The sequence below is a fragment of the Pelophylax lessonae genome (assembly GCF_965119305.1).
Source record: "Pelophylax lessonae genome assembly, chromosome: 5".
Lineage (NCBI taxonomy): Eukaryota > Metazoa > Chordata > Amphibia > Anura > Ranidae > Pelophylax > Pelophylax lessonae.
Window position 1 is genome coordinate 225,864,098 of NC_138772.1, and position 23,298 is coordinate 225,887,395.

At 39.3% G+C, this 23,298-nt stretch overlaps 1 protein-coding gene across 1 annotated transcript in view; it reads left to right on the top strand.

Moving 5' to 3' along the window:
- The window catches only part of RAMP3 (receptor activity modifying protein 3), a 311,681-nt gene extending 290,289 nt beyond the window's left edge, over positions 1-21,392 (top strand). Inside the window, exon 3 of the mRNA XM_082258754.1 lies at positions 20,750-21,392. Within this exon, the coding sequence (XP_082114880.1) occupies positions 20,750-21,005 (256 nt within the window). The 3' untranslated portion in view covers positions 21,006-21,392. The remainder of the gene's footprint in view (positions 1-20,749) is intronic.
- The last annotated feature ends 1,906 nt before the right edge of the window (positions 21,393-23,298 follow it).

Below are 23,298 nucleotides of genomic sequence, written 5' to 3' on the forward strand. Positions count from 1 at the left end.
CAAAACAGGAATGTTTTTACAGGTGGGGTTCACTGACATGTTTTTCCCTACTCATCTTTTCTGGTTATTTTTCACTAGTTTTGCATTTGGCTAGGGTCAGTGTCACTACTGGTAGCACGAGGCAATATCTTGACCCTATAGAGGTTGCACAGGCAGTCCAACTCCTCCAGGATGGTGCATCAATACGTGCCATTGCTAGAAAGTTTGCTGTGTCTCCCAGCACAGTCTTAGGAACATGGAGGAGATTCCAGGAGACAGGCAGTTTCTCTAGGGGAGGTGGACAGGGCCGTAGAAGGTCTTTAACCCATCAGAAGGACCGGTATCTGCCCCTTTGTGCAAGGAGGAACAGGATGAGTACTGCCAGAATCCTACAAAATTACCTCCAGCAGGCCACTGGTGTGAATGTCTCTGATCAAACAATCAGAAAGAGACTTCATGAGGATGGCCTGAGGGCCCAACATCCTCTAGTGGGTCCCATGTTCACTGCCCGGCACTATGGAGCTCAATTGGCATTTGTCATTGAACACCAGAATTGGCAGATCCGCCACTTGCGCCCTGTGCTTTTCACGGATGGGAGCAGGTTCATCCTAAGCACATGTGACAGACGTTAAAAGTTCTGGAGAAGCCATGGAGATGGTGCAGTGGGTCCTGGGTTCCTCCTGGTGCACAACAATTCCCGGTCCCATGTGGCGAGAGTAGGCAGCCAGTTCCTGGAGGATGAAGGAATTGATACCATTGAATGGCCGCCATGCTTGCTTGACCTAAATCCAATAGAACACCTCTGGTACATTGTGCTTCAGTCTATCCAACACCGCCAGGTTGCACCTCACTCTGTTTAGAAGCTCAGTGATACCCTGGTCCAGTTCTGGGAGGAAATACCCCAGGACACCATCCGTTGTCTCATTAGGAGCATGCCCTGACGTTGTTAGGCATGCATACAAGCACATGGGGGCCAAACAACTACTATTTTGAGTTGCTGCAATTAAATTTTAGCAAAATTGATTAGCCTGCTGCATAATTTTTGCACTTTGAATTTCAGGGTGTCTTTGAATTCAGCCCTCTGTAGGTTGATTATTTCCATTTTCATTTTGATGTTAAGCTGCATAGCAAAAATTCTGGCATATTTCCCCACCAGAGAGCTTCCAGGTAATGTGTAAAGTCATCTATAGAAGTCAAATGTGTATATACTTGCATAAGCACATGTATGTTTACAGGTGTACAACAATGGACAAAAATGTCAGAATTGTACGCCTTGACATACATACGTTTATGCAGGTACTTGCATATACATAGGTATACTTGCGTACGACCATTGGCTAATGTAGATGACTGTACGCAACACCGGTGGGCTCCCTGGTGGGGAAAAACACTGTGATATATTTATTTATTTATTCATTTAGTCTGTTTTTCGCTGCTATAACAAATGTTTTATAAACCGGCTTTACAGTGCTCTAAAAAAGCAAATGAAAACATCAAAACAAAACATAGTGTCCATAGTGTCTACAGTAGGGAATACATTTTGAGTTAATAGCATGTTTAAATTGCAAGTCTAAGAACTGATTCTTCACATACTGTATTTTAAGGGATTACCTGGTCTTTACACACACATTTTGTCTATAAATAATAATAATAATAATAATAATACAATTATTTTTTTTTGTTTCAATGAATGTGTGGCAAACACTGTCTCCACTTTCTCCAAGTAATAACTAAAGGTTTTGGCCTTAAACATCTGAATTTCTGTCTGCTTTGGGCAGACTCCAATGGAATTGTCACCATATAGGTAATGAGAATTTGCATTTACTAGTTTCCAGTGGGGCCTTTAAGTTAGCTTCAAACAAGTCTGAATGGCATCTGGTTTATTTACAGGGGCATTGGCGTTTTGAAAAAGGTGTTGGGATTCTGTACCTATCTGTTTATTGCAGCTATCCCAAGTAGAAGCCAAAGTCCACAGATATGCATGTTTCCAGTATGCTTTTACTATATCCCACTTGCAAATCCCATGCTTCATGTTCCACCACACCGACTAGAACATATTTCTTTACTAACCCAGGCCCCATGGCTATGCAGCGTTTTCTTGGTAAGACTGCAGGGTTATTAGTATTAGGACCACAAATGGGAGTGACAACACATGCGTTGAAAATGGCAACACATGTGGGACACAACAAGTAAAAATAACATAAAAAAGGACAGGATACAAATGACATTGCTCATTTCCTCTTCCATCCTTCCATAATTCTAGCTAAGTTCATGTTTACTGTATACATTTTGAATATTTCATTTAGAAAATTCATTGAAGCATTGAGTAATGCATTTCAGAATCCATCTAATGAGAGCTGATTCAGGACAATTTGTATCAGAAATGGATGGACAGCAGCAAAAAATAGTATGTGACAATGGAAGTTTTTATTTTCTAGGGTTATTCTTAACAGCTGAGACATTTTTACCAGTCTATTTCAGTTAAAGTTAATGATAAATGGAAACTGAGATGAGACATCATAGATAGGAAAGATAACAACCTAATAGTCTCATGTAATAAAAAAAAAATAATTTTATCTAAAAGCGCTGAGCACAAAAAAGCATTGAAAGTACAAATGGTTGGGCATGTGAACTGAAATAAATTGCTTGCTATGCTCTCCATCAAGCAGCACTCCATTAGATCCGTCATTTTCCCATTTTGGGAGAAATATATATAATGGTTAAAATGCCTATTTCATTTTCATGTAAGTTATCAGTGCTTAGCACAGCGATGGTGAATAGAGTGGAATTTCATGTGCCAGTTTAGTAATATCAGCTTTACTAATATGAACTGTACTTATGTCTGTGCTAACTTGGAAGAAAAACTTTGCAATATTTAATAATATATAAAGCACTCACAATTCTCTATCACACTGCAATGCAAGAACAGCTCTCTCAAGTGACTTAGGTCGATATTTTGCCTTGGTGACGAACTGGGTTTGAAAGGAGCCCAAGGTCACAATGACCTGACACTGCTGTTCACTTTTGAAAGTTTCTCAAGGGGGTCATGCATTCAACTGTATGTTATTCTTTCTCCCTTATTTCTTTGTACTTTACACAATAATTATTTATATCTGCATGTTTTTGATTGATTATATATATATATATATATATATATATATACAGTATCTCACAAAAGTGAGTACACCCCTCACATTTTTGAAAATATTTTATTATATCTTTTCATTTGATAACACTGAAGAAATGACACTTTGCTACAATGTAAAGTAGTGTGTGTACAGCTTGTATCAGTGTAAATTTGCTGTCCCCTCAAAATAACACAACACACAGCCATTAATGTCCAAACCGCTGGCAACAACACTAAGTTAAAATGTCCAAATTGGGCCCAAAGTGTCAATATTTTGTGTGGCCACCATTTTTTCCAGCACTGCCTTAACCCTCTTGGGCATGGAGTTCACCAGAGCTTCACAGGTTGCCACTGGAGCCCTCTTCCACTCCTCCGTGACGACATCACAGGGCTGGTGGATGTTAGAGACCTTGAGCTTCTCCACCTTCTGTTTGAGGATGCCCCACAGATGCACAATAAGGCTTAGGTCTGGAGACATGCTTGGCCAGTCCATCACCTTTACCCTCAGCTTCTTTAGCAAGGCAGTGGTCATCTTGTAGATGTGTTTGGGGTCATTATCATGTTGGAATACTGCCCTGCGGCCCAGTCTCCGAAGGGAGGGGATCATGCTCTGCAGCACTATGTCACAGTACATGTTGGCATTCATGGTTCCTTCAATGAACTGTAGCTCCCCTGTGCCAACAGCACTCATGCAGCCCCAGACCATGACACTCCCATCACCATGCTTAACTGTAGGCAAGACACACTTGTCTTTGTACTCCTCACCTGGTTGCTGCTACACACGCTTGACACCATCTGAACCAAATACGTTTATTTTGGTCTCATCAGACCACAGGACATGGTTCCAGTAATCCATTTACTTAGTCTGCTTGTCTTCAGCAAACTGTTTGTGGGCTTTCTTGTGCATCATCTTTAGAAGAGGCTTTCTTCTGGGACGGCAGCCATGCAGACCAGTTTGATGCAGTGTGCGGCATATGTTCTGAGCACTGACAGGCTGACCCCCCACTCCTTCAACTCCTTCAGCAATGCTTGGAGCACTCATACATCTATTTACCAAAGACAACCTCTGGATATGATATTGAGCATGTAGACTCAACTTCTTTGGTCAACCATTGCGAGGCCTGTTCTGAGTGGAACCTGTCCTGTTAAACCACTGTATGGTCTTGACCACTGTGCTGCAGCTCTATTTTAGGGTCTTGGCAATCTTCTTATAGCCTAGGCCATCTTTATGTAGAGCAATAACTCTTTTTTTCAGATCCTCAGAGAGTTCTTTGCCATGAGGCGCCATGTTGAACTTCCAGTGACCAGTATAAGAGAGTGAGAGCGATAACACCAAATTTAACACACCTTCTCCCAATTCACACCTGAGACCTTGTAACACTAACGAGTCACATGACACTGGGGAGGGAAAGTGTCTAATTTGGCCCAACTTGGACATTTTCACGAATGGGTGTACTCACTTTTGTTGCCAGCAGTTTAGGCATTAATGTCTGTGTGTTGGGTTATTTTGAGGGGACAGCAAATTTACACTGTTATACAAGTTTTACACTCATTACTTTACATTTTAGCAAAGTGTAATTTCTTCAGTGTTGTCACATGAAAAGATATTATAAAATATTTACATAAATGTGAGGGCTGTACTGACTTTTGTGAGATACTGTGTATATATATATATATATATATATATATATATATATATATATATATATAAGCATTTGTTTCTGTTAAATCATTAATGTTGATTATAAAGTACAGTACATTCATAATTTGGGTTGATGCTGGTTGATGCACCCTTCTTCCTCCCATCTGCAAAAAAAATGTTGTAGAATTTTACAACATTTGCTGGCATTTCCTTTTATTTTGCATTACAAGGAATGCCTCAGGAACATGAAAATATCTTTCATAATGGTGGAGCAAAGCTAGAACTTTAAAGGTGAATATTTTCTGTAGGCGTCCTCTATAATTATTAAAATTCAATACATCAGCTTTATCTAGTCTGCAAACAAAGAAATCATACCCTTTGTAAGGTTTATATTCAACCCTATTAAGGTGAGACTAATTTTATTTAATTTACAAGCTTGACAAAAGTAGGGCAAAAGTTTTATTAGAAAATGATTTACACCACTGTCAAAGCTAATTCTCTCAGTAAGTTCTCTAAATCATAAATAATAAAAATGTATAATATGAACTCTGGAAAAGTATTTCTTTCTTTTTGTTTTATAATTTCATTAGACTTTGTTTCTGTTCAGCTGCATGTTCTCTTTATAACATTACTCCAGTTATTCTGCTGCCTTCTAAAAACAAAATGTATATTGTATTGCAGGATTTGGGATTTGCTTTTCATTTAAGTATAGATGCACCCCTCTCTCTTCTTTGACATAGTGGTGGGATATGAGCAGACATCTCTGATATCTGTACTACTGTAAGAATATCAATAGAACCATCTATGCCAGGACAAAATAAAGGGGTATCTTGGTAATCCAGGGTTGAAGTGAGGCATGGGGCAAACAACTCTAACTTAAACCAAAAGATAAAAAAGTGCTCTTATTAAAGTTAGACTCTAGGAAATGTTAAACTAACTTGACTCTTGCAGTTGGACTTTTCCTGCACACCAAGGATTAAAGGTTCATGTTGTGTAGAGGTAACAGGATAAGGTTGACCATAGATCATAGGCATGCATATGGGATGTGCCGGTCTTGCCTGGGCACATCCTAATCCCCCCATGCACCTGAGCTATCTTAATAGCCCTGCAGTTTCACCACCTACAGCCTCAAACCTTATAGGAATGGCTGTCAGCCAGCATGACTAGGACAGCTGGTCTACCTCCTGCCGCCTACTGAGCCAATGGGTGCTGCTGCAACCTGCCCCCTTCCCAAGCCCACTAAATTTGATTGAGAATAAAAAAATCAGAGATGAGCTGGAGCAAGATCTGAGCTGCCTTGAAGAATGGGGAAGGGGAGGAGAAGGAGCAGAGCTGAGCAGGAGAGGCAGAGCTATAGAGATATTTACTGCAAGGGCCCCCCATTCTCTCTTCTTTCTTCCCTCATCTTTCTGTACTCTCTGCTGCTTCTCTCTCCTCTCTCTCCCCCTCTTTCTTTCTTTCTTTCTTTCTCTTTCTTTCTTTCTTTCTTTCTTTCTTTCTTTCTTTCTTTCTTTCTTTCTTTCTTTCTTTCTTTCTTTCTTTCTTTCTTTCTTTCTTTCTTTCTTTCTTTCTTTCTTTCTTTCTTTCTTTCTTTCTTTCTCTCTCTTTCTTTCTTTCTTTCTTTCTCTCCCTCTCACACCCATGTGTGTTCAAGCTTTGAGGTGCACACCCTAAAGCAGTAGGCTGCGTAAAACTATGGCATTGATGGTTATTTTATTTTATTCAGCCAGTGGGCTAAACGAATAAAAACAAACAAAAAAAAACAGTGAGGAGGGTGGAGGAATTCCTTCCATGAGACATTGAATTCACAGCCCCCACTGCTGTTAGAATACACTGATCAGCAACTGCAACTGCTGATTGACTAAAGTTCCCCAGCATGGAGGGCCACATACAGTTCAAAATTCATCAGGTCCCTGCTGAACCGAGTTTCAAAGAATTAAATAAAATGTATATACTATATATATATATATATATATATGTAATTTTTTTATGTTTCTTCCAAATGAGCCTATAAAGCATCGCACTCATGATCACTGGGTCATGGTGCAATGTACAGGCTTTTGCAAACTCTTCCTCCAATTTGCAAACTTACCCTAAATCCGAACCCTGGGTATTTGACTCATCACTACTCAGTCATGGATGTGCAGATTGTGTCAAAACAACCTTAGATGATTGCTGTATAGCTTGATTAATAAAAAACTTGCTAGTTTATGAGATCCAACTTAACCACTTCAAGACTGCAATATGTATAAATACATTATGGCTTTGAAGTGGTTTACGGGGGTTATGGCTTTATTTTTTTTTTTTTACCCGGCAGCTGGCTTTCTCATGAAAGCATTTCGAACAGCTCAAGAGATGCTGGAACGCTTTCAGAACTGGCAGAAGGACATTATACCCCCCCGCCTCTTACCAGTGTTTCTAGGGCTTATTGTTTCCACCAGCTTGCCCGAGAAACAATAGACAGCTGATGCTAAAGGCCTCTATGGCCTTGGAGGACCAGAGCAATGTCATGACATCACTTCCAGTCCAGGATGGACTTTTTTTTTCAAGCAAAAGATCAACATTTTGTTTTTGTCTTTTGCTTTTATCCTCCTTAGCGGTATTCCCGAGTGTGGCTCGGGGTGGAATTTCAGAGCCATTAGCGGTAACCCCCGAACCAAACTCGGGGTATCGCCAGGGAGCATTGCTGGATCCTGGAAGAGGGGTTACTTACCTTGTACCCGGGATCCCGCGATGTGTTCCTGCAGCATACGGCGGCCGGATCTTTCGCCTGATGCTCTGTGCCCCGGCTTCCGTTCCCGTCACGTCACAGGGGGTGGAACCGGCGGCAAATTTTAAAAGTAAAACACACAAATACACTGATATATTGTAATCCTATTGGATTACATTACTAAATAAAATAAATTGACATTAGTTTTCCCCCCAGTGCCCTTGCCTGCAGTTTTACTGTACTATATATATATATATATATATATATATATATATATATATGTGTGTGTATATATATATGTGTGTGTGTGTGTGTATATATATATATAAATATATATATATATACACACACACACTTTAACTTATTTATAGTTGTTTATTATATTATAATTTATGATTTTGTGTTTCAAACTTTATCATACCCCAAAATGTTATAAAGAAGAACGTGCAGTAAAAAAAAATCATATGTAAATAGTTGGTTTGGGCTGCTCGTCCTTAAGAATTACAAGCAAAATAATGGTAACGCTTTCAGCACCTAAAATCGGAAACAATCATACCGCCAGGGAGGTTAAAGGTAAAGAAGAGATTTGGGGACTTTTTGACCCCAGATCTCTCAATAAATAGGACCTGTCATCCTTATTTCTATTACAAGAGATGTTTACATTCCTTGTAATAGGGATAAAAGTGATCAAAAAAATAAAATGGACAGTGTAAAAATAAAAAGTAAAATAAATAAGAAAAGTAAAATGAAAGCGCCCCTATCCCTCCGTGCTCGTGTGCAGAAGCAAACTCATAGATAAGTCGCGCATACTTATGTAAACAGTGTTCACATCATACATGTGAGGTATCGCCGCAAACTTTAGAGCAAGAGAAATCATTCTAGCACTAGACCTCCTCTGTAACTCTAAACAGGTAGCCTGTAAAGAAGTTTAAAGCATCGCCTATAAATACCGTAGTGAGCAATTTAAAGTGTGACATGTTAGGTATCTATTTACTCGGTGTAGCATAATCTTCAACATGTTACACAAAAATTGGGGTATATATTGTGTTTGGTATTTTTTTTATTTATGAAAGTGTATTTTTTCCAAAAAATTGAAAACCGTTGAAAAAGCCGTTGAAAACCTGCTGCGCAAATATCGTGTGACATAAAAAATTGCAACGATTGCCATTTTATTCTCTAGGGTCTCTGCTAAAAAAAAAGGTATAATGTATAGGGGTTTAAAAGTCATTTTCTAGCAAAAACTACTGATGTAAACTCGTAATCAAAAAGTGCCAGAAAAGGTTTGGTCTTCAAGTGGTTAATTGTTTAATTTTATTTGGATATATTATAATAAGTCAGCTGTCCAACATATACATTCCTGTGAGCAATTTTTCACCAACATCAGGCTAAAATTTTAGTACACAACTGTAGCTAAAAAAGCAAACAAAAACAGAATGTTTACACAGGGGTGAACAGTTTTAGAGAGTGCATAGTTGCAGCATTATAAGGAATAAATACATAACAAAACTAGAAAACCACAGGACATCCCGTAGTGTACTAATGCAAACAATGACAAGAGGAAATACTGTTGGATCTGACTATTTGTGCAAAGATGAGGTTTGTAAGCACCATGTGTTCACTTCCTCAGTTTAGGGAAACTCCCAAGCACAGGCTAAACATGCTTCATTTAAATATCAGTTAATATCACTTTACTTTTGCTGACCCAAATTTGACATGCAACATTTGAAAAAGGATTACCCTAATGATTTTCAAGCACTAGAAAAGCATTTAAAAGCTAGACTGAATGTCCTCTGAAGTACTGAGCGCCTGCAGAAAAATAATCTTTTTATTTTTTGTAAACTATGAACCCCATAATCCTCTAGTATGCATTGCATATTGGGACATTATGGCAGTTCCATAAAATCATCCCCTCCAGCGGTACGCTGTGAGAATTCCCACTGGTCCCTAATCCTTCCACCCTATCCCAGTCTTCTTTCCAGGTTGGGACTGTTAAACCACTTGATTTGCTGGATCATGATAATATCACTCGCATGCTTGGGAGGATAGAAAAAGAAAAGAGGGTGCACTGGCCTAGTGCATTACCCAACTGATTTATTAAAAAATAAAGATGTTTACTCACAAACATAAGTAAAAACACGCTTGTCAGGCCACATCTCATCGGTTGGTCGAATTACTGAACCTGGGAGTGGGGGGTCCTGGATGAGACCCATCAGGCTGATGCGTTTTGAAGGACTGGCCTTCTCCTTCAGAGCCTCAGTGGCTTTTTTAATGTGTAAAAAGTTTAAAAAAAATATTAATGAAAAAAAGCGAAAAAAAAAAAACAGAAAGAAAGTTTAAATAGTAGTTAATAAAATAGAAAAAGAAAATCACCAGGAAAACTATAATTGAATGGAAAAGGATAATAAGGAATTACCTAGGGCTGACTAGAGTAAACTAAGGGTTAATAGGGAGTTCAACAGAGGAACATTTGAACATTTTTACTTGTCAGGCTGACATAAGTGAGGAACACACTATACGGAAATCAGGCGAACAATCGTCTGATTTTCCTCATTGTTTTACAGCAAATCGGAACCGATGAAGGAAAATTTGTATGAAAATTCTCGTACGACAAAGTCTTTTTTTGTTGTGTTTTATTGTTTATGATCATGCGCAGTCTTTCGTTTCTCATTTTTCACGTATGGAAACCATACACATTAACCAAAAACTGTTTGTTCTGTTCCTGTACGAGATACAATTGGAAATTTTTGTTTAGAAGATCGGAATCAGCTGTAGAAAGTTGTGTACACACTATATGAAAATCGTCCAAATGTTCCTCAGATAAATATATTTTGCCCAATTTTCTTATAGTGTGTACGAGCCTTTAATTTGCAGTTTGAAGTTCATCCCTTTGATCTGTAGATGAATAAATAGAAAGTTACAAAATGAAACATTGTTTTATTGTATCTTTGTGTATTTGTGGCTGAGCAATAATGTTGATAAATATTACAAGACTGCTTTTTTTTTTACAGCTCCTGCTGCCGGGACTCGGCAATGCAGCTGTGATTAATCAGAACTGAATTGCCGTGTACTTCGACAGAGGGGATTGTATGGCAGAAGGACTGGATGTACTAGACACGCCCTGTGTACAATGATGACATTTTCTTGGGCGTGTCTTAGTACACCCTGAGTCTGAATCTGGTCCCTAATTTCTGTGTTGTAAGATCAATGACCGCTATGGCCTCTATTCCCCTGGCCACCAGTCTTGTAACTTACCGACTGTAATAGTGGAAGAATCTAGAAGTGTCAGACTCCCAGTTTGAACCGCCCTCTGTAAATTCATCATTTAACTGACAGGTCAGTCCCACCCATACAATCCCACCCACATGCGTGTACATTAATTTACAGTGCATGCTGGGAACTGTGGTTTGAAAGAGAGACACTGAATGCAAACTGGTAGTGACATTTCTACTTTTTAGGATTCCTTCTCACAGTGCCCAGACATAATTCAGTATGCACCAATTAGGTAATTGATTACCGAAAGGTGAATTTTGTCATACCTGTAAAAAGGTAAGCAAACAACTTTTTTGGAACGAGATGAGCAATGGCACTCTACATATTTCTCTGTATACATGTCTCCTTTAAGCTTTTGAAAATAAACCCCTGAAACTCTGTTGCATGAATCAAATGCATATTATATGTGATTACATCAATAAATCACAAAAAATGACATTTATAACATTTATGACATTTTTTTGGTGCTTGAGTCCTGTGAGCACTTTTAGCTGTTGAGCAAGACATTGACAGGTTGAAATTGATTTTTTTCTGACACTTACTATATCATCCATTGTTTTGCATATCGCTCCAAAGGCAACAACAATGTACCAGCACTGCTGATGTCAATGTAAATGCATGTGCATTCGATAAGGTGAAAGCTATTTCTTATGCTTTTCTGCATTTTTCTCACACTTCTGAGCTCCATTAGTATCAGTATCATCATGTTTCCTTCCATGCCTATATGGCAGAAAAGAATGATATCCATTCACTCCTATGCTAAACAGAAATAGGACATAGCAGTAAGAAAAGTAGAGTGCATACATTAACCCCTTCCGTACCGCGTCATGTAAAATGACGTCGGCACAAATCCTTTCTCGATCCGGGCCGACGTCATATGACGGCGCCCGGATCTCCCCGCTACTGCGCGCCCCCGCGCAGCGCGGCGATCGGGGGTGAGGCTCGTCCCTCGGACTGAGCCCAACCCCGATCAAGGTAAACAGCCAATGAAATTGGCTGTTTACCACGTGATCGGCTGTGTCAATCACAGCCGATCACATGAGCGGCTCCAGCGCGAGCCGCTCGTTCCTTCCTTAATGCGCGCCCCCGGGGGCGCGCAGCGCGGCGATCGGGGACGAGGCTCGTCCCTCGGACAGAGCCCATCCCCGATCTAGGTAAAGAGCCAATGAAATTGGCTCTTTACCACGTGACCGGCTGTGTCCAATCACAGCCGGTCACAAATGTCATCAGAGAACATGGTAACTAGCTGTCACCGTGTTCTCCTCCTCACACACTGATCCTGTGTGAGGAGGAGATTGTGGTAACAGCTAGTTACCAATCATAGTGCACCCCAACCACACTGATTGCCCCCCCCCCAATAAAGAGCACCTGTCACTAGCCCATCAAAGTACCCGAGTACCTGTCACCAGCCCATCAGGTACTCAGATGACAGGTACTCGGGTACTCTGATGGGCTGGTGACAGGTACTCGGGTACTCTGATGATGGGTACTCGGGTACTCTGATGACAGGTACTCGGGTACTCTGATGACAGGTACTCTGATGGGCTGGTGACAGGTACTCGGGTACTCTGATGACAGGTACTCGGGTACTCTGATGACGGGTACTCGGGTACTCTGATGACAGGTACTCGGGTACTCTGGTGACAGGTACTCTGATGGGCTGGTGACAGGTACTCGGGTACTCTGATGACAAGTACTCGGGTACTCTGATGACAGGTACTCGGGTACTCTGATGACAAGTACTCGGGTACTCTGATGACGGGTACTCGGGTACTCTGATGACAGGTACTCGGGTACTCTGATGACAGGTACTCGGGTACTCTGATGACAGGTACTCTGGTACTTTGAGTACCCGTCATCGGAGTACCCGAGTACCTGTCACCTACCCAACAGAGTACCCGAGTACCTTCCACCTGCTCATCAGAGTACCTGACACCTGAAGTACCCGAGTACTTGCCACCTGCTCATCATTACCCATCACTACTCATCAGTACTCATCAGTACCCATCAGTACCTATCACCTATTAGTATCAGTACTGATCATCCGTACCCATCAGTACAGTATCAGTATCACCTATCAGTATCAGTACTACTCATCAGTACCTATCACCTGCCTGTCACCTGCCCATAAGAGTACCCGAGTACCTGTCACCTGCCTATCGGAGTACTCGAGTACCTGCCACTTGCTCATCAGTACCAGAGTACCTGTCACCTGCCCAGCAAAGTACCCGAGTACCTGTCACCCTTCATACAGCCACCATGTCTAAGTCCAAAAAGGTTAACATACGTCGTCCGTTTAAACCTAAATACCGGTGTTATGGCAGCAGATAGCTGCCATAACCCTGGTATTTTTTTAAACGGTGGACGGTTGGCTTTCCGATAAGGGTGGTCCCAGCGGCAGATTCGCCGCGGGATCACCCTTCCGGGGTGGCGGAAGAGGTGCCCCCCCCCCTCCCGCTGCATTCTGGTCCTTTTCCCCGCTTACCGGACCCGCCGGCAGCGGGGAAAACGATCCGGTCCCAGATCCTCACAGACAGGATGTCGAGTGAGGGCAAGCTTGCCCTCACTCGACTCTATGGTCTTGGAGGACCGGAGCTACGGCAAACGTCGTTGCCTAGCAACCAGTTTAAAGGTCCCTTTTTTTTTTTCATTTTATTTAATTTTTTTTTAATTTTTTTTTTTTATTTTTTCTATCTTTTAGTGTACTTGTGAGATCTGAGGACTTTTTGACCCCAGATCTCACAAAAAAGAGGTCCTGTCGTGCCTTTTTCTATTACAAGTAATGTTTACATTTCTTGCAATAGAAATAAAAATGATCAATTTTTTTTTTTAAAAAAAAACAGTGTAAAAATAAAAAATAATAAATAAAATAAATAGTAAAAAAAAAAAAAAAAAAAAATTAAAGCGCCGTGTCCCCGCGAGCTCGCGCGCAGAAGCGAACGCATACGGAAACCCCGCCCACATATGTAAACAGTGTTCAAACTACACATGTGAGGTATCGTCGCGATCGTTAGAGCAAGAGCAATAATTTGAGCCATAGACCTCCTCTGTAACTCTAAGATAGCAACCTGTAGAAATTTTTAAAATGTCGCCTATGGGGATTTTTAAGTACCAAAATTTGTCACCATTCTGTGAGCGTGCGCAATTTTGAAGCATGACATGTTGGGTATCTATTTACTCGGCGTAACATTATCTTTCACATTATGGAAAACAATTGGGCTAACTTTACTGTTTTCTTATTTTTTAATTAAAAAAAGTGATTTTTTTTCCCAAAAAATTGCGTTTGGAAGACCTCTGCGCAAATACGGTGTGATAAAAAATATTGCAATAATCTCCATTTTATTCTCTAGGGTCTCTGCTAAAAAAAAATATATAATGTTTTGGGGTTCTAAGTAGTTTTCTAGCAAAAACAACTGATTTTAGCTTGTAAACACCAAATGTCAAAAATAGGCCTAGGCAAGTGGCTAGGATGCATGATGATGCTCCTTGGATGTTTAGGCCCCTCTATATGGCTAGGCTGTGAAAAAGTCTCACACATGTGGTATTGCCATACTCAGGAGGAGTGGCAGAATGTATTTTGGGGTGTCATTTTTGCGATGTACATGCTATGTGTTAGGAATATCCTATAAATTGACAACTTTGTGTAAAAAAAAAAGTTTTTATTTTTTTCCCACATTTTCCAAAAACTTGTGGAAAAAAATGACATGTTCAAAGGACCCATAATGCCTCTTAGAATATACATTGGAGTGTTTGCTTTCCAAAATGGGGTAATTTTGTGGACTTTTCCATTGTATTGTTGCTCTAGGGCCTTGAAAAGTGTGATAGGTAGTAAGAAAGTTTTATGTGTATTTATGCTCCTAAAACGCCTTATGGTGCTACTTGGACGTGGAGTCTCTTTTTGTGGCCAGGCTGTGTAAAAGTCTCACACATGTGGTATCACCATACTCAGAAGGAGTAGCAGAATGAATTTTGGGGTGTCATTTTTGCTGTGTACATGCTATGTGTTAGAAATAGCTTATAAATTGACAACGTTTTGGGAAAAAAAAAGAAAAAAAAATGTTTTCTTCATTTTCCCAAGAATTGTGGGAAAAAATTATAACTTCAAAAAACTCACCATGCCTCTTACTAAATACCTTGGACTGTCTACTTTACAAAAAGGGGTCATTTGGGGGGTATTTGTACTGTCCTGACATTTCAGGGCCTCAAGAAAGGAGATAGGCCATCAGTACATCTGGTGTGATCAATTTTCAGTAATTGGTACCATAGCTTCTAGACTCAATAACTTTCACACAGACTAAATAATATACACTAATTTGGGTTAATTTTACCAGAGATATGTAGCAGTATAAATTTTGGCCCAAATGTATGAAGAAAAATTAATTTTTTGCAAAATTTTATAATAGAAACTAAAAAAAAGTGTTTTTTTTGCAAAATTTTTGCTCTTTTTTTGCTTATATCACGAAAAAAAAAAACCCCAGTTGTGATCAAATACCACCAAAAGAAAGCTCTATTTGTGTGAAAAAAATGATAAAAATTTTGTTTGGTTACAGTGTAGCAATTGTCATTCAAAGTGTGAGAGTGCTGAAAGCTGAAAATTGGTCTGGGCAGGAAGGGGGTCTAACTGCTCTGTATGGAAGCGGTTAAATATAATTTCACAAACCACTTCTGGGCTGGAAGGATGACCATGAGTCTGTAAAAAGAGTTGGATCCTGGTCTCTAGATTTACTGCAGCCTATAGTACAGATGCTAATACCATTGGGCAATCATATAAAATTACTGACATTTATTGACCTTCGTTTTGGGATTACTGCCGTTATTGTCTCAGAAAGTCTGATATCTCAAAGACTAAAAATTCAGCAGTTTTTACTTTATCCAAATAGAATGCATACCTCTGGACATACTGTATGAAAATGTTATTTGCTATATAACTGAAACATCCGTCAATCTTACAGCTGTCTTGAGATTTTAGAGATGTGGCAGATTGTCTAACAATAGCTTTTTGTTTTGCAGTTAAACTAGTCAATCCTGAATCTTGATAATGATTTCTTTCTGTGACAGGGCTTTCTTTTGCTATCATGTATTAAATGATAAACGTTTGTCTTTTCAAAATGTGAGAAAAAGTGTGATAAATGATGAATACAGCCTTAAGCCCTGTACTCATAGGCTGAATGTCGGGTGGCATCGGACGACATTTGGCCCATGTGTACAGTGGCCAGTCCATTCTGTTGAAGGGGCATGACTGAATAAGGTCTGCCAACCGGCTCTCTATCAGTGCCCTCAGCCACTTTCCTGGGAGAGGTTCTGACTCAGCTTTAGGCCATCTGGTGTAAAAGAGGTAACCGCTTGCCGACTAGCCGCCATAGTTTTACTGGGGCAGGTTGGCTCTGTCCCGTGAAACTATTTACCTGTATGTCGCTTTGTGGGACCACTAGCGCACATCCATTGGCCACAGGGGGAGCCAACTAGCGGGTCCGGTGGCCACGATTGGCGCCGGGCACCTGCAATCGCTCCCCGTGGAGACAGAACGGTGGTTTGCCATTGTAAACATGGCAGATCACTGTTCTGTCAGTAATGAACACAGGGATCCTGTGTTCCTCTTATTTAGGAACACAGGTTTCTGTGTTCATGCAGCAAGCCCACCCCCACACAGTTAGAAAGCACCCCCTAGGGACACATTTAACCCTTTGATCGCCCCTGGTGTTAACCCCGTCCCTGCCAGTGTCATTAGTACAGTAAGAATGTATATTTTTAGCACTGATTACTGTAGTAATGTCACTGGTTCCCCCAAAAGTGTAAAAAATATCAGTTAGGTGTCTGATCTGTCTGCTGTAATGTCGCAGTCTCACTAAAAATTGCTGATCACCGCCATTACTAGTAGAAAAAATAAATAAATAAAAATTACATAAAACTTCCCCTAGTTTGCAGACGGAATAACTTTTGCACAAACCAATCAATATACACTTATTGGGAATTTGTTTTGCCAAAAATATGTAGCAGAATACAAATTGGCCTAAAATGATGAAAACATTTGATTTTTCCTTTTTTTTTTTTAATAGGGAATGTTATATAGCAGAAAGTAAAAAATATATTGTTTGTTTTTTTTTTTCAGAACTGTCGCTCTTTTTTTGTTTATAGCGCAAAAAATAAAAATCACACAGGTAAACAAATACCACCAAAAGAAAGCTCTATTTGTGGGGAAAAAAATGACATCAATGTTATTATTGCACGACCATGGAAGTAACGCAGTGGTGTATTGCAAAAAATGGCCTGGTCATTATGGGGGCAAATCCTTCCAGCCCAGAAGTGGTTAAGCAGGTTTTCTACTTGCAATTTTGAGTGATAAGTAGTATGATTTTTTTTTTGTGTATAAATGGTCTGATGATATTAGGTTTTCAATAATTTTTGTTTTTTTCTGAGTGTACTTGGTTGAGATGTTTCCAACAATATGTGTGAAAAAGATGTCAAAATAGCACTTTGAAAAAAAGCAAAGAACAACAGTATACAGCAGTATACTGTAGAATATTTTAAATTAATTGTACTCTTATTTTTTTCTTAACACATAACAGAAAAATGAGCACATAAAATAGAGGAAAAAAGTTTCAAAAAGTGTATTGTCTCTTTAAATATTTGTTAGTCTGTATTTACTATTTTATTTATATGTGATGGTGTGACCTATGATCTGCATATATAATCAGTTAAAGGAACCATACAGGATCTAGAGTCATTTGAACTTTTTATATAACACATGGAAAGTTTTGGGGCTTTTCTAAATCACTACTCAAATTGACTCCAGTGACTTTAATCAAAGATGATAACGTCATTGGTTGCTAGGACGCAAATGACTAGAGGGTCATTGGCTATTGTAGTACACCAAGAAAATAAAAAAAAAACGTAAGGTCCCCCTTAAATATACATACAAGACCCTTACCCTTGATGAGGGTCTGTATAAATTTAATAGGGACCCCATGTAAAAAACAAAAAAAAAAAAACATAGGGTCCCCCAAAATCTATAGCATACCCAAGAGCCTCCTTCATACAGGTGTACTTAAGTATATACTTGTGTAAGGAGCATGTTTTGCCTGCAGAGAATGCACAAATGCTACATTTATCTGCAGCAGGTGCACGGACAAAGCTACTGCTCTCAGTTCAACATCCATGTGAGTGCAGGTACACATCCCCAAATGCAGACAGCGTGGGTTTAGGGACATTCACTGACTTTGTTGTTTTTGTAGTGTGTTTATGAACATCATCATTTTTTTGGAATAGGTAACCAGGGGTACTATTTACCCCTTACTAATTTATGTAGGGGTAATAGATATCTGGGGGCCCCTTATCTATCTGTCCTGCCGACTCAAACATCCATATGGCCAGGTATTTAAGGACAATTACACTGTCCTCCACAGCATTAGGACATGGTGCTTTGCCAGGGGGGCCCTCTCCAAATTGGGAGCATGTGGCCTCATATGGTCCCAGAGAGGGGCTTCACACTTGCTACTCCCCCTTTCCTAATCATTCAGGCTGTATGCTTGGAGAAAAGTCTGGTGTAAAGTTTGGGGGGGCCACATCTTTTTTTGTGTTTTTTTTTTAGTGGAGTTTGCATTGATATCCATACCAGAACACCCTCATCACGGACAACATTATTTTTACAATTGTTTTGCATTAGTGCATGTTTCCTCATCAGTGCCCAGCTCCCAACATGGGCGCTTGCAGGTAGGGGCAAAGGGGGGGGGGCAAATGCCCCCCCCCCCCCTGGAATCTCAACTTCCCCTTTCAAGTGGTTGTTTAGCCACTTTATACCATCCTGTCTGGTTTGTTTAATAATCCTGTGTGTCTGTATATGTGTTTTAAAAAAATAAGCAATTCTTTACCAGTTTTCAGAGGGCCAAGTGCTGCTCACATGACCCGTCGGCTCTCTCCTCTCCCCGTCTGACAGCTGCCTGCAGTGGGCAGGGCCGAGGATTCCTCACTTATGTCAGTCGGGAGGGGAGGAGGAGGGGAGGGGGGAGAGTAGGAGAGAGGCGGCAGGTCACGTGAGTGGCGAGTGGCGCTTTGAAAACTTGTAAAGAATGGCTTATTTTTATAAAACACAGACACAGGGGCACACAGGATTATTAAACAGACTGTAGACAGCATATGAAACTTTAAATAAAACTACAGAAGCAGGAGGAGGGGGGGGGGCACTGACACAGGAGCAGACGGGCAGGGAGGGAGGGGATAGAGAGGACAGAGGAGAACAGGAGAGCTGTGGATGATGGAGACACGTAAACTGACCACAGTGTCAGGGCTCAGCAGCCATGGTATACCGTGGTCAGTTTAGAGAGGTGAAGACATACCCAGGCAGGATCAGCCAGGTATTTTAGGTGATAGAAGGGGCCAAATTACACAGCAAAGCACTGTGCTGTATAAAATGCTTTAAGGGAACAGAATCATTTTTTTTTTTTTTTTAGGTAAACAAATGCTTTAAAAATAAATGCTGCTGTTTGCTCTTTAAAAAAAATACTCAAAATAAGTATGACTAAGCCCCCCCCCTTCATGACATTATTAAAAAGGGGCGGAGCATGGGTGACCTTAAAATGTTGCCCCCCCCCCTTGAAAAAAGTTCTGCGGATGCCCATGGCTCCCAATACTTTTTATTTGACAATCACTTGTCAATTAGCCTTGAAAAGGCAGAGAATTGATTTTCAAGATTCATGGGGGTTGCAATAAAGTTCACAATTTGCAGGTTTTTAAACATATTAACTGAAATTGACCTTAAATTGAACCCAAGCAGATTCGCCCATCCCTTATTACAACATATTCTCACTATGTAAATAACCATAGGGCCCTACAAGAAAAGTTTTTGCAAACAAATGATTGCAAGTTACTGTTACTACCGTATGAATTAAAATATTTTTAATATGACAGATCTTTTACATGTCTAGTGAATCATACATGCAATCCCATACACATTAAGATACATTTTTTGGTGAAAACAACTTTACATTTGTGTTATGATTCTCGGTAAAAACAAACAATTGGGGCACCATGAGAAAATCTGTGCAAACCCAGAGAAAAACTAAAAAAACATGCAAAACTGCAAGCTACAAGCATAGTGCCTGGGCTGAGAATAGATGAGGAAAGGTTAACATACTGATCAATATTTTCATTCAAATATATTAAGTTAAACTTGTAAAGTTAATCAAGTACCTAAAATTAACTTTTGGCACATTTTCGGTTGTCTGTAGATTTTCTGAGTTCTGCCAGAAGAACAAAATAAGAAGAGGTTGCCATCACTAATTAGAAGACATGCAGTATTATAAGTTGTGCATGCTAAAATGTAACATTGACTTCTAAAAAAGATTATACTCCCCCATGGGTGAGGAATTCCCCTGAAAAATGTGTTCAGTAGGTATAGTCAAGGGAAAACTCATTTAAAAAGCATTTAAAACGTGTTCTACATTTTTCTTTTCTATTTAATTATTTAAATATTTAGATAACTACTGTTCTTGCCTTATAGCTGCTGTCTATTATATTTTTTAATTATTATTACAGTTTTGGTTTAGTTGCTTCAAAATAAAATAGTCGTTATAATTAAAGATATACATTTAGACCTGTGCCTATAAAAATGTAAGGTGTTTCTTGAGGGAATATATGTACATGAATATGAATACATTTCCTTAGACTTTGATATTGATTTGCTTAAGGAGCAGAGGCTGTTCACTTTGCAAAGTGAATGTTAACCAATAAAATGAAGCTGTATTTACTTCAATTACATAATCATATTTTAGCATAACTCCTGTCTGTATAAATTTCTAAAATGCATGACTGAGCGTTTGACAGAATCACAGGCTCACCTTATTTATTAATATTCTCTTTGCAGAATATACTTTTTTTTTTTTTAAAAGTTATCAACACACGAAAATGAAATATATTTGATACTTTATTGTTGTTGTTTTTTTAAAAAAATTTTTACATTATTTATATGCTATAGTTCTCATGAAATACATACATTATTCTTTTTTTTTTTTTTTTTATCTTGCAGGCATTATGGCAGCTTTTCCAACTGTACAGAAACAACTGCACTGTATGCTGGATGCTTCTGGCCAAACACTTTGGCAGAGAGATTCATTACTGGAATACATAGACAATTTTTTTCAAACTGCACTTTGGACACAGTCACATGGGAAGACCCCCCAGATGACATTCTCACAACTCTTATTCTAGTTCCAGTTTTCTTGACAGCAGCAATGATCAGCCTAGTGGTTTGGTGCAGTAAAAGAGGCGATCTTTTTGGATAAACAATTTCCTTGGGACTTGGAAAGACTAACAATAAAGCTTCAATGGAAGAATATTTATCCTGAAACAATAACTACTAATAAAATGTACAGTGTCATCATTTATACGTTTCTCACCAACTGCATCTTTGCTATTCTAACAGCTACACAATTTTTTTTTTTAAAAATGCCAAAATTGTTTTACAAATGCAGTAGGGTATTTACAGCTTTTTATTTGTTTTTCTTACTGAACCTTAGTATTCATTTTTTTTTTATATATTTTTCAGTTTTCTGCCATTCAAAAACAATTTCCCTATTTTTTTACTGTAAAACCACTACTGTATAGTACAGACAGAGACTGTTGGACGTGTAAATTATTTTACATCCCTTAGCAGAAAAAAAAAAAAATAAGTCTTTATAACAGGTCATAATTAGACAACCAAACTAAAGATATTATTATTAAACATTGTTCTAGTGTAGAAAATACTAACAAAGACAAACTAAGTGCTTTGCATCATTTGTGTGTTTTATGTCTTAACAGAACTGTGAAAACTATGATATTCCAGAGTATAAATATTCTTTATTAGTACTTTTCCTACTTTTTAACTTGATGTATGTCCAGTTATACTCCTTTGAACAACCTCATAATTTCCAGAAAACTGTGCGCTGCAACTACAGTGACAGTCACAGATGACAGAGGTGGAACAAAGGTTTTCTGACAAATGGCAAATATTATACGGCATCCACAGCTAAATGTCAACCCTATCTACTGGTTTCAGATTAATTTTACCAACACCCATTTTTAGAATTAAGTACCAAATTTATACTAGATTAATAGTAATTACATAAGAGGTATCTGTAAACTTTTGGTGACTTATTCTATTTTTAATTACAGTGACATGAGATTGGCCATTGCAACCTTTTCAGGGTCTTACTTTTCTTTCCCTAGTCACAGGCATCAGAGCAATCCTTAATTACCTATATCAGGCTTCATGATCAGAGGGTGCACTGGGGTTGCTCTCAGTTGCCATCACCTCCACATGATAGTCATAATTCCATACTAAATTGTACTGTTCAGTATAGCTGGCAGTTGTTCTTACTTTTCACTTTGTATCAAAAAAGAGCTTACCAATTATTAAACCTAGAATGTATTTCCTTACTGTCCGTTTGCTAAATATATGGCCATATCTGAAATTCTTAAATACTAATCATTAATTGCAGTAACCTAAATTGACCAATCAGAAATCATCTTATCCTGACCTGACTTCAGAAAAATAAATTATAAATGATTTAGTAGTTAAGTTTAACCAGTTCTGGACTGGAAGGATTTGCCCCCTGAATGACAGGCCCTATTTTGCGATTCGGTACTGCGTTATTTTAACGGACAATTGCGGGGTTGTACGATGCTGTACCCAAAGGAAATTTACGTCCATTTTTTCCCACAAATAGAGCTTTATTTTGGTGTTATTTGATCACCTGTGCGATTTTTATTTTTTGCGTTATAAACAAAAAAAGAGCGACAATTTTGAAAAAAATAAAACAATATTTTTCACTTTCTGCTATATAACACCCCCCCCCCCCCAAAAATAAAAAATAAAAAAATAAATATGTTTTAACATTTTAGGCCAATTTGTTTTCTGCTACGTATTTTTGGTAAAAAAAATCGTAGTAAGCATATTTTGATTGGTTTGCGCAAAAGTTATGTAAGTTATGTAATTTTTTATTGTTTTTTTTTTTACTAGTAATAGCGGCAATCTGCGTTTTTTTGCGGGACAGTGACACTGCGGTGGACAGATCAGACCTCTGACTGACATTTTTTTACACTTTTGGGGGTGCCAGTGACATTACTACAGTAATCAGTGCTAAAAATATGCACTGTTACTGTAATAATGACACTGGCAGGGAAGGGCTTAACAGTATAGGTGATAAAGGGGTTACATGTGACCCTAGGGGAGGGATTCTAACTGTGGGGGGCGTGGCTTCTGAGATGACAACAGAGAAATGTGATCCTATATAGAAGAATCACATGAGCTCTGCGATCATCCCAGGGAGAAGGACGGTCGGCTGTGTTTACAACAGCCGACCGTCCTTCTCTCTCAGCGGGGAACGATCGAGAGTGTCAGGCGGCAATCGGACCTGCCTGACACACGCATCGGCTTCCCCGCCGACGATCGGGGGTGGGAGCGTGCCGGCGCCCGCTCGCCCCCCCAGTTCCTCTCAGGCGAGCGACGTAGGTCTACGTCATTCTGTCTGTACGAGCCACCCTGTCACAGTAAAAAGGCGGCGGGTGGTCGGGAACTGGTTAAACATGAATTCA